This window comes from Xenopus laevis, chromosome 2S (genome assembly GCF_017654675.1).
Source record: "Xenopus laevis strain J_2021 chromosome 2S, Xenopus_laevis_v10.1, whole genome shotgun sequence".
NCBI classification, from domain to species: domain Eukaryota; kingdom Metazoa; phylum Chordata; class Amphibia; order Anura; family Pipidae; genus Xenopus; species Xenopus laevis.
The window spans coordinates 146,421,366-146,433,942 of NC_054374.1; the positions used below are offsets into that span (position 1 = coordinate 146,421,366).

Here is a 12,577-nt window from a genome sequence, read left to right on the forward strand (position 1 = left end):
CATGTAAGTCAATACAATCACTTGGGGGTGTCTAACATTTGGCACCCCCAAGTGCTGCAAGCCTTTCCTTCTCTTTTAAGTAAATATTGCTCTTTTACATCTCTTACCATGAGCCCTCATTTTATGATATTCTCAGGCCCGGATTTGTGGAAAGGCCACCAAGGTCCGGGCCCAGGGTGGCAGGATTTTAGGGGGGAGGCATGCTGCCCAACCACATCCACATTGGTTTGGAAGCTCTAGTGCTACTCATGAGATACAATCGTTAAATTTACTGTGCCACCAATCCCCAGTGCTCCCGACCACTGTAATCAGCTAATGGTCGATCACCGCATCATGGCCCTGCCCCCTATGCATCACAGCACGCCCCCTCCACGCCACAGCCCCGCCCCCTGTCCGGTCTCCACCGTGCTAAAAGGTGGCAACCCTAGACACAGGTTACAAACAGCAGCGGGCGTAGGGGTGCCCGCTATGTAAATCTGGCCCTGGATATTCTCTGTGCTGACTGTGCTCACCTGACCAGAAATACTGCAACTCTAACTGTAACAGGAAAAAGTGTGGAAGCAAAAGAAAGAGCCAAAAAGCCCTTCACGTGCAAGACATGCAGCGTCAGGGTCGGACTGGGCTGGCGGGATATCGGGGAAAAACCTGGTGGTCCTCGGCTCTTTTGATCCCCGCTGGCCAAGATCCACTTCCTGTACTCCCTCCCTGAACCCAGTCGCGCTAAAAAGAGGTACATGCATGCTCCGGGGGGGCTGGGGGGATGGTGTGGGAGGCCCCTGAGGCTGCAGGCCTGGTGGGCCCCCCAGTCCGACACTGTGCAGCGTAAAGCCCATAATGATTTATGTGAGAGCTAAACTCTAGTTTGGGTATTAAGGCAGTGCTGTATATGGCACAAGCCAAGTAAATACCTTCTGTTTTCGGGAGGTTTTACACTGGAAGCAAAATACAGAACTTTGCCCATTACTTGCCTCATGTGACCTAACATGTTAGATTTGTTAGTGTGCACTGTGAATCGTAGGATACCAGGGGGCGGCTTTTATTTCTTAAAATGGCGGTTTTCTTTCTAGGATTACCCAATGGCACATACTACTAAAAAAGTCTATTATCATGATTTTTTAAATTTAGCTGAAGCTGGGTTTTACATGAGCTGTACTACATTTTATAGACACCTGTTCAGGGGTATGGTTTTCCTTTAACTACAAGAGTGTAGTTTACTTAGTCATGTGACAAGTGACATCACTAAAAATGGACTGTACTTGATTACATCACTAAGCACCCTATAAAGATAGATTTTATGGGATATTCACGTGGCTTGTGCGTCAGAAAGAAAATTCCTTATGTACAATTCCGCTGCAAATCCTCCAGCCAGACCAGAGGGTGACACGGCTCTGTGACAAAATTATAACTCACAAGATCAGCCATAATATTTATATTTAACAGTCTATTGTGACTGTCACGAACCAAATCTCCCCTCTGAAAGCAAAGCCGCGCAATGTTAGTGCTATGCAATCAGAATAGCGGTCACAGCTCCCAAATTGCTGAGAAAACTCAAGCTTAACAGCCTGCATTACGTCAAAAGCATTCAGGAATCCCACAGATAACTACATAGCCCATCATGCTTCAGGCAGGGAGGAGCTAACCATGTAAATCTACTCTGGTGGGTGTGGCCAGCAACCTCTACAGCAGACCCCTCCCACTTCTCGGCGGCCGCCATGTTGAAGCGAGCAGAGAAGATTTGACAGGAAGGAGAAACTGCTGATCGGAGCGCCTGGCTGACAGTCATACGGGACGGGGGAAGCGGGAGAGACTACGAGCCGCGAGGGGGGTCCTTTTTAGTGCGTTTCCGTTTGACCTTCTTCCGCCCTGCAGTTTTGCTTCGGTCGGGCGCTGCGGAGAGCGGGGGTGACGCATTTGTGGGGTTCGGATGTGGTGGTGGAGATTCCTTGGTTAAGTTACTGTGCGGAAGCGAGAATTTTGTTTCCAGTTGCGCCTTCTTCTTTCACTTCTCACCTCACCCCCGGAGCCTGCGGAGTGAAACTTTATCCCTATTGCTGGGGGGGAGGCTCCGCGTATCATAGAGTCGTGTTGTGCCCCGGAGCCATTGTCTCCCTCCCCCGCCAGTCAGTGTGTGCTGTACCCGCAGCTCGGTGCTCTCAGGAACCCGCATGTCACCGCTGGTCTGTGTGCGCAGCACCCCGAGGCCCGTCTGACATCTACCCTCCCCCATTTTGGATTTAACTGGGACCTTGTGACTCTCAATATCGCCTGGCCTTGTCCCATCAACTCCTGCCGAGATGTCCAGCTCTGTCCCAGCCGATATGGTAAGAATCTGCCCATTGTGGGGCCCTCCAGCTTTTCAGACACAGCTGCCCAGTGATGCTACTGGGACTTGTAGTTAAACAACTACCTGGCTGCTCTCAGGATGGCGCCCACTGCTTGCCCTTTATACCCTGCTGCTGTGCTTTGATTTGTCTCTCTCTCTCTCTATAGGAGAGAAGGAAGAGGAGTCATTTATTTTATTGATATTTTGGAAGAAAGTTCCCCTTTAAATAGTCCCTATACTATAGCAATGACTTTAAAGGATAAGTAAACCTTAAAACGAAGTGAATGTTAAATTGACGAGGGTGCACTTCTGCAAAGTACAGTCGTTATTTATTTTCTTTTAATTTTATGGAGACCTTTCGTGTAAAAAAATAAGAATGTACCAGTGCGTTATAGTCATTTAGATATAGAAGAATTATGCTTTAAAAAAGTATTGTTTCAGGCTGATTCATTGAATATTTCTGCAAAAATAATAATAATCCCTACTCTTCCACTTCCTGCTCCCTACTGTGCAGGTGAGCCGGGGGCTCTCAGCTCACTGCACTGTAGGACAGGAACCAACCAGCAGCTAGCAGGGCCTGATAGGGAACTGAAGACTGTCTGTGCTGGTGTAACTGCAGGGCTGTGATTGGCTGTCCCCCTCCTACTGTGCTTCTGGCAGGGACCGTTAGGACATGCCCACCCCTCATTTGACACACAGACATGGACCACTGAACATATATAGCAGGGAACCCCAGCCTTTTGAACCCATGAGCAACATTCAAAAGTAAAAGGAGTTGGGGAGCAACACAAGCAGGCCTGGACTGGCAATCTGTGGGTTCTGGCAAATGCCAGAGGGGCTGCTATAAGGTGCCATAGTCAGTATTTAGTGGGCTGATTGGGCCTCTATGTACCTTAAATCGCAGGGCCTATTGTTTCTCAGTCCAGACCTGAACACAAGTATTAAAAATGTACTTGTGGTGCCAAATAAGGGCTGTGATTGGCCATTTGGTAGCCCCTATGTGGATTGTCAACCTACATTGAGTCTTTGTTTGGCAGTGCACCTGGTTTTATACAACCAAAACTTGCCTCCAAGCCTGGAATTCAGAAATCATCTCCTGCTTTGAGGCCACTGGGAGCAACTTCCAAGGGGTTGGAGAGCAACATGTTACTCACGAGCTACTGGTTGTGGACCACTGATCTATAGGGAGCTCCAATAAAGGGGCTATTTTTTAAGAAAATATAAATTTTTAGCACCATATACTACGTATAATTGCCTACAAAATTAGGGATTTTTCATTCATCCTATATGTCTCTTTTAAGGGATATATGCGCTGTTAATTTGAATGAATTCTGTTACAACAGTGCCACCTGCTGGTCATTTTCCCACCAGTCTGACCACCAAGTAGTCAAGGAAGTTGTCAGGAGAAAGAAAGAGGCTGCTCTGTTGTTCTTCTGCTAAGGAAAGATGTGAGAAGTTATCTGAGGTTCCTCTTTTTTTCCTAAGCAGAACATCAGAGCAGCCTCTTTTTCTCTCTCCTGACAACTTCCTTGACTACTTGGTGGTCAGACTGGTGGGAAACTGACCAGCAGGTGGCGATTTTGTAACAAAATTAATTGATATTAACAGTACATGTATCCCTTAATATCTTGGAATTAAATGAAAATAAATAATGAATGTACATTGCAAACGTGCTTAGAATAGCACCCTCGTCGATTTTACATTCACTTATTTTAAAGGTTTACTTATCCTTTTAAAGACTGCCACAGCGATCATAATTCTTAATAATGCTTTGGCTATGGCACAGACATATAGGTGTATCCCATTGGAATAATATTAATACGACACATAACCAAACATATAGATAGGAGCAAATACAAACCTAAACATATAGGCATGTTATTAGATAAGGCACAAGCCCAAACTTGTATAAAATATATTGTTGGATAAGGCACAAAACCCAAACATATAAAACAGTCATATTGATTGAATAGAAAAAAAAAACCAAACAAACATATAGGGTATCCTTCTGTATCAGGCGCAGGCCCAAACCTATGCGTATAATAGGATAAAGTATAACCCAGACATATAGATGTCATATTTGATAAGGCACAAACATACAGGGATCTTAGTAGAATCTGCTTGAGGGCTGCATGACCCTGACAATTCCGCTGACGACTCGAAGGCATTGCCTTTAATATTCACCTAACCTGGCCTGGCATTTGCTGTTTTCTCAGTTTAGCAGAAGGCAATGGCGAGGAAACCAGTACAGGTTTGGAATCGGTTATCCGGAAACTCGTTATCAAGAAAGCTGCCAATTACGGAAAGGCCATGTCCCATAGACTCCATTTTATGCAAATAATTCAAATTTTTTAAAAAAAAATATTTCCTGTTTCTCTGTAATCATAAAACAGTAGCTTGTACTTGATCCAAACTAAGATATAATTAATCCTGATTGGAAGCAAAACCAGCCTATTGGGTTTATTTGATGTTTACATGATTTACTAGTAGACTTAAGGTACGAAAATCCAAATTACAGAAAGATCCATTATCCGGAAAGCCCTCCCCCCATCCCGAGCATTCTGGATAACAGGTCCCATACCTGTACATGGCAAGCTGCAAACTGGTTCAGTCTGACGCCAGCCAGAAGTGTAAAAGTCTGTTTCTTCCTCTGAAACCTCTACCTCTGTCTTGCTGCGATGTTATCCGGAAACCTGTTATGCAGAAAGCTCTGAATTACGGAAAGGCCGTCTCCCATAGACTCCATTTTTTCCACATTTTTATAAACAATTTCCTTTTTCTCTGCAGTAATAAAACAGTAGCTTGTACTTGATCCCAACTAAGACATAAGCAATCCTTATTGGAAGCAAAACCAGCCTATTGGGTTTATTTAATGTTTACATGATTTTCTAGTAGACTTAAGGTATGAAGATCCAAATTATGGAAAGATCAGTTATCTGGAAAACCTGAGCATTCTGGATAACGGGTCCCTTACCTGTATAAGGGATGTTGGCTCTGAGTGACAACTTCTAAAATCCCTCCATGAGCCAGAATTTCCCTGTGGGGAGGGTGGGCTTCAATAAAATAGCTGGAGGACTGCATTTTGGACATCTTTGTTCTTACCATCATTGTCCAACTGGTTTTTCAGCGTGTTTTGTTGCTATAGCGGTTTGACGTGTCTGCATAGAGTCTGACAAATCTGCTGCATGTTTCTTATGACGTATGCTGAACTGATCTGCAAAAGAATGTCTGCTGGTAAAAGTACCTAACAATAATATTGACAGCTCTTGGCACTGCTGATATAAAAAGGGAATGTTGCATAACTATCTCAAATGTATTGTATGGTGTAAGCTGAAGTTCTTCCTTTAAATACAAAATCAAAGCTGCATATTATATTACTCGTATCTTTAGCAGTCAGCCCATAAAGTAAACCTCAGGATACTCGGTGATACATTTTATCAGTGTTTGTATTACTGTAGCAAGTGTGTGTGCTTGCAGCCTTTCTGCCACTAGATAAGAATTGTGAAAGCGACTGTGTATTGTGCTTGGGTGACATTGGAGCTTGGTACCAGACATTGAACGCTTTGTGATATCTCCTTCAACTGCTTTATTCAAATATCCTCTACAACATTCAAAATGCAAATAATGTCCTATTATTAGAAGCTCGGTCATCAAAAGGCTTTAATGCACAAGTATGTGATGTTATTGTTCCGTGGGTGGGGGACAAAAAAATTCCTAATTGTCCTGTATCTAATTACCCTTTAAAGTTCAATTTTGAGATTCTGTCTCTCCCCATAGTGAAACTTAAAGGAGAACTAAAGCCTAACATCGAATATATATTTTATATACTGAACTTATTGCACCAGCCTAAAGTTTCAGTTTCTCAATAGCAGCAATGATCCAAAACTTCAAACTTGTCACAGGGGGTCACCATCTTGGAAAGTGTCTGTGACACTCACATGCTCAGTGGGCTCTGAGCAGCTGTTGAGAAGCTAAGCTTAGGGCTCGTCACTAATTATCCAGCAGAGAATGAGGTTTGTCTGTAATATAAGCTGATGCTACAGGGCTGATTATTAAATTCTGATGCTAGTTGCACTGGTTTCTGTGCTGCCATGTAGTAATTATCTGTATTAATTACTAATCAGCCTTATATTGTGACATTTCTATTCTATGTGTACTGTATATTGTGAGTGGGTCCCTAAGCTCAGTAAGTGACAGCAGCACAGAGCATGTGCAGTGAATCAGTAGAAAAGAAGATGGGGAGCTACTGGGGCATCTTTGGAGACACAGATCTTTACTGCTAAAGGGCTGTGGTTGCCTTGGGCTGGTACAGAAGCACAAAACATCATGTACAAAATTTCCACCCTATTTCTTTAGTTAGGCTTTAGTTTTTCTTTAAGGGTAAGGGCACACGGGGAGAATAGTTGCCCAGGCAACAAATTGCCTATTCTTCGGGGCGACAATCTCCCCGAACTACCTTCCTGCCGTCTATAATGAGAAATTGCCAGTGGGATGGCACTTGTTTTCCGAAGTTGTCCGAAGTTTCCTTGTGAGGCAACTTCGGAAAACGAAGCACCGTGAGTGTCACCCCGCTGGTGATTTTTCTTTATAGCCGTTGGGAAGGCAGTTTGGGGAATTTGTCGCCGGGAAAAACAGGCGATTTGTTGCCTGGGCGACTAATCTCCCCGAATCTGACCGTGTGCCCTTACCCTAAAGGGGTTGTTCACCTTCCAACACTTTTTTTTCAGTTCAGTTGGTTTCAGATAGTACACCAGAAATAAAGACTTTTTCCAATTACTTTCTATTTTCTATGGGTGATTGTTTTTGTAATATTGAAGTGTAAAGTGTCATTGTTCACCTTCTAAAGCAGCTCTGGAAAGCGTGGGTCGCCGATCCTGTAAACTGTTCTAAATTGATACATTTAGTTGATACATCTCTTACCTTTGTCCCTGCTGAGCAGAATCCCTGAGTTTCATTACAGGCAGTTGGAATTGATACAATAGTTGCTAATATTCCAGAGATGCTGCTGAAAAATGTATAAATTAAATGTTGTAAAATTGTGATAGTCCAGAATCTGCACCTGAATTACTGAACTGCCAGACTGAAACACCTGAGACAGGAACCTTAAAGGATAAGTAAACCTTAAAGATAAGTGAATGTAAAATTGATGATGGCGCTATTCTAAGCACTTCTGCAATGTACATTCATTATTTGTTATTTTAATTCCAAGATATTAAGGGATACATGTATTGTTAATATGAATGAATTTTGTTACAACAACACCACCTGCTGGTCATTTTTCTACCATTCTGACCACCTAGTTAAAGGGACAGTAACACCAAAAAATGAAAGCATTTTAAAGTAATGAAAATATCATGTAGTTTTGCCCTGCACTGGTAAAACTGATCTGTTTGCTTCAGAAACACTACTATAGTTCATATAAACAAGCTGCTGAGTAGCAGTGGTGGAAATTGAAAAAAGGCTATATGGCACAGGTTAAATAGTGGATAACAGATAACATTATGTTCTACAGAGCTCATCTGCTATCTGCTGTGTAACTTGAGCCTTTTCTCCTTTGAATGGCTGCCCCATGGCTACGCAGCAGCTTATTTATATAAACAATAGTAGTATTTCTTAAGCAAACACACCAGTTTTACCAGTGCAGGGCAACACTGCATTATATTTGTATTACTTTAAAACAATTTTTTTTTTATGTTACTGGTCCTTAAAGGAAGTCAGGAGAAAGAAAGAGGTTGCTCTGATGTTCTTCTGCTTAGGAAAAAAATGAGAAACCTCCGATAACTTTTCTCACATCTTTCCTAAGCAGAAGAACATCAGAGCAGAACATTAGTGAACTCAATTTGCCCCCCCTCGCAATCCACATCAATCACTCCTCTCTGTGGTACAAAAGTGTTCACCCTTCACTATAACCCTGTACGGCTACAACCCTGCAAAAGGGTTGTCAACCCTCTCTTTTCCCAACCCTCAAACTCTGTCCCTCCATCAAACTCTGTCCCTCCAACAAACTCTGGCCCCATCAAACAACTGTGCCCCCCTCAACCAACTCTGCCCCACTCAACCAACTCTGTCCCCCCCAACAAATTCTATCCCCCCAACAAATTCTATCCCCCCCCAAACCCACACTCCCTTTGGTACCAAAGTTTTGCAGTCATGTAGATAAACCAAGATTAGCTAACAGAGATGCATTTTTGCTTGTATTTTACTACTTTTAGACTTTGACTAGTGGCTTCTTCTTTCGATTTTCCAAGGATGGCCGACCATGCATGCTATTCAGCTGAACAGGCCTAATAAACGGATGCTTGCCTTTCTGTTGTTCCACTTGTTTGGCCCAAGCTGTGGCTCAACCTAGCTTTTTCTGTTGAGGCTCAGTGTTCTGCCAGATATAATATGTGCAGATTTAGTATTCAGACCGACCTGTGTCCATTATACGTAGATATTAAAGTGATACCGACACTAAAAAATTTAAAAGCCAGAAAGAGTCAGAAGAAGAAGGCATATAACTCAATCAGATAAGAAATAAATAATGAAGGCCAATTGAAACATTGCTTAGATTTGTCCATTCTATAACATACCAAAGGTATATATATGGAAATTACCAACGGGGAGGGAAAAGAACCACCCCTTTAAGCGAAATACACTGGCCGATATAAACTACCTACAGATTAAGTTGGCAGCTTATTGAGCAGTGTATGGGGCCCTCTGATTGGCCCCTCAGATCAATATTTGAACAAGTCATACAGATGTCAATTGGGCAGGTTTAAAAAATCCCGTAGGATTGAGGACTGCGTCGGTTTATTGATGTTATACTTCCTGTACATTCCTCGATTGTTTGGGGACTAGGGCCTACAATCAGACAGATATTGCCCACCTTGCCAAACGACCGGATCTCTGTATGTATAGCCAGCTTTTAGGCGTATGCTTGCCCAACCAATTATTGTTGCCACCAAATTTAATTATGTGGCATCAGACCTAAAAGTGTATCACAACACCATCACTGGAAACAGGCTGCACTGAAGCAAAATCCTTTTCAGAGCCGAGTATAATACTGGACTTTTGTTTTTGTTTATTTGCACTAATTGCATTTAAATTAGTAGTCTTTGGTTTAGTTTTGCCGAAGGAGATTTAATTTTTGGTGCATAAAAAATAGAAAAAAGATAATGCATTCAGTTTGGTTTATGTTTGAATGACACTGTGTTTGGCTAGATGTAGCTGTACTGAATTCTAACTGTAAGATTTATGACACGCAATTAGATTAAAAAGTTCTATACAAAGGACTACATTTTGCTCTGAATGGTGTTGTGGCTAGAATGTGACCCATGAAGGCTTTTTGCCTCCGTCTTGTGTTGTCATGTCTCTGTGTCTGCTGTGAGTGGGCAAAGCATTTGCATCTGAATACAAGTGAATGTATGGAGGCGGCTGCCAATCCATGCAGCATAGCAGCACCATGAAGCTTGAGGCTGTTCTTCTCTATCTCCTGTGGGGATAATGGCAATTTATAACCCTCTGTGTGAAGCACTGGGTTGGGAACATTGTAAGTCCTGGTTAATTGTGAGCACTTCTTTCACACTGGATAACTTCAAAGGTACAATTAAATGCTAAACAGACAAAATTGGGTGGTGTGTTGGCCCTGTGGTTATTACTGCTGTCTTGCAGTGCCGAGTTCTTGAGTTTAATTCTAGCCTGGGTACGATAGGCAATAAAGGCAGATTTATTAAGGGTCGAAATTGAAATTCGTATTGTTGAATTTTTTTATGGTCAAAATTTTTAAATTTGAATCGAGTTTTTTTTAAATATTCGTATTAGATTTTTGAGATTTATCATACTCTGGCCCTTTAAAGGGGTTGTTCATCTTCCAAATACTTTTTTTAATTCAGTTGTTTTTATTTTAGATTGTTCCCCAGAAAGACTTTTTGCAATTACTTTCCATTAGTTATTTTTTTATTGTTTTTCCAAAATCTAAGTGTAAAGTTGAATGTTCGTGTCTCTGGTGTTTGAGTCTGGCAGTTCAGTAATTCAGACGCAGACTCTAAACTGTTACAATTTTGCAACATTTAGTTGATACATTTCACAGCAGCATCTCTGGAGTATAAGCAACTATTGTATCAATTCTAACAGCTGCCTGTAATGAAACAAAGATAACAAATGTATCAACTAAATGTATCCATTTAGAACAGTTTACAGGGTTGGCGACCCCCCCCCTCCCAGGGGTTCTTCATAAGGTGAAAAATGACACTTTACACTTTAATATTAGAAAAACAGTCACACATAGAAAATAGAAAGTCATTGGAAAAAGTTATTTTTGGTGATCTGTCTGAAACCAACTAGTTGTTTGAAGGTGAACCACCCCTTTTAAGAACTCGAATTCAACTATTCATCACCTAAAATCTGCTGAATTTCTGTTTAAGTCAACGAGAGAGGTCCAGGGATCAATTTGGAGTTGTTTGCAGCCTTCCTGACATTCCAGCTTTTTTCAAAGAAAAAAATCGAATCGAGTTTTCAAAATTCAAATCAAATTCGGGTTGATTCGTTCATCCGAGTTTAAGAATTTATTACAGTTTAGTGCAGTTTTTAATAACTCACATGAAATCGAAATTCAACTGTTTAATAAATGTGCCTCTGTGTATGATTTCTTTGTGCCTAAAGGAGTAATTCACAATCCAGAAACATAAAGGAAGATGTATTGGATTCTGAAAAAAAAACAACCAAAGTGTATGGGTGTGTGAATGGCTTAGATCAGGGATCCCCAACCTTTTGAACCCGTGAGCAACATTCAGAAGATAAAGGAGTTGTGGAGCAACACAAGCATGAAAAATGTTCTTGGGGTGCCAAACAAGTGCTGTGATTGGCCATTTGGTAGCCCCTATGTGAATTGTCAACCTACATTGAGACTCTGTTAGGCAGTGCACCTGGTTTTTATGAAACCAAAACTTGCCTCCAAGCTTGGAATTCAAAAATAAGCTCCTGCTTTGATGCCACTGGGAGCAACATCCAAGGGGTTGGAGAGCAACATGTTGCTCACGAGCTACTGGTTGGGAATCACTGGCTTAGATTGTATGCTTCACTGGGGACATTTCTACCAAAAAGTTCTGTGTACTAAGGCTTTATAGATTTTTGCCTTCCGTTGGATCAACTAGCAGTTAGGCAGGTTTTATAGAGAGAAAAAGTTGAACTCGACGTATGTCTTTTTTTTTTAACGTAACTATGTTTCTTTGCTACTAAGTTACTATGTAAATAAAGGCTAATAGGCTTTTTACACTGCAGCATTGGTCGGTTGCAGAGCATCTATTGTACAGTGAGGCATACGTGTTAAATTGCACCTGTGCAGTTGTCCATAGCAACCAATCAGATCTTTGTATTTATTTTGCAACTAATGAAAATGAATTGCTGATATGTTGCTGTGGGCCACCGTACTTGGCCATGGACATTAACATTTTTAAAAGATCTTTTAGTTATCATAAAGCTGGCCATAGATGTAAAGATTTTTAAAAGATCTTTTCGTTATTGTGAGACCACGATTATCTCAAAACGATCGTTTAAATGTACGATTTGTACATCAACTAAAAAGGCCATTTCAAGGATATTGCCAGGAAAACTGAGGGTAGATGCCTGCCTGGCCCTGCAAACCTAGATAGATAGATTGCACTGGGACCGATAAAATTTTTTTAATCTGGCCGATCAATTTTCTGACAGATGTCGGACGAAAAATCGTAAGATGCGCGGTCGTTCGATTCCCACTAACCGCACCATAGTTTGATGGATTGGTCGGATGGCACTGAAATAGATCGTTCACCAACGAAAGATCTTTGCGTCTATGGGGACCTTAAGACTAAGCTTTTCCTGAACGAATGTTTAAATAGTTGATTTGTCCTTCATCTAAAAAGACCACTTCAAGTGATATCGTTGAGTTGAAGCCAGGAAAACTGTGGGTAGCTGCCTGCTTGGCCCTGCAGACATTTGGACAAAGGATACATTTAATTTTGATCAAATGTTCTAATCTGACCAATGTCAGATGAAAAATCGTTACATGCACGATCGTTCTGTGCCCGCTAACCTCACAATAATTTGACACATTTGTTGGATCGCACTAAAATTGGTCGTTAGGGAGAGAAAAAATATGATATTTTTGGACATATTAATTTTTATAACTTAGTTCCCACCTTTCCTTCTAATTTAAGAGATATGTGCTCAATTACAAAAAACTCATGGCCCATTTATCGCGCAGAAGTGCTTCTCAGTATTTTCCAACATTACACT

General features: G+C 41.6%; 1 protein-coding gene across 1 annotated transcript in view; it reads left to right on the plus strand.

The window, feature by feature from the left end:
• Window positions 1–1,807: 1,807 nt before the first annotated feature.
• ubl3.S (ubiquitin like 3 S homeolog) overlaps window positions 1,808–12,577 on the plus strand; it is a 75,557-nt gene continuing 64,787 nt past the window's right edge. The window contains 1 exon segment of the mRNA NM_001092437.1: window positions 1,808–2,321. Coding sequence (NP_001085906.1) covers window positions 2,295–2,321 — 27 coding nt within the window. The 5' untranslated portion in view covers window positions 1,808–2,294.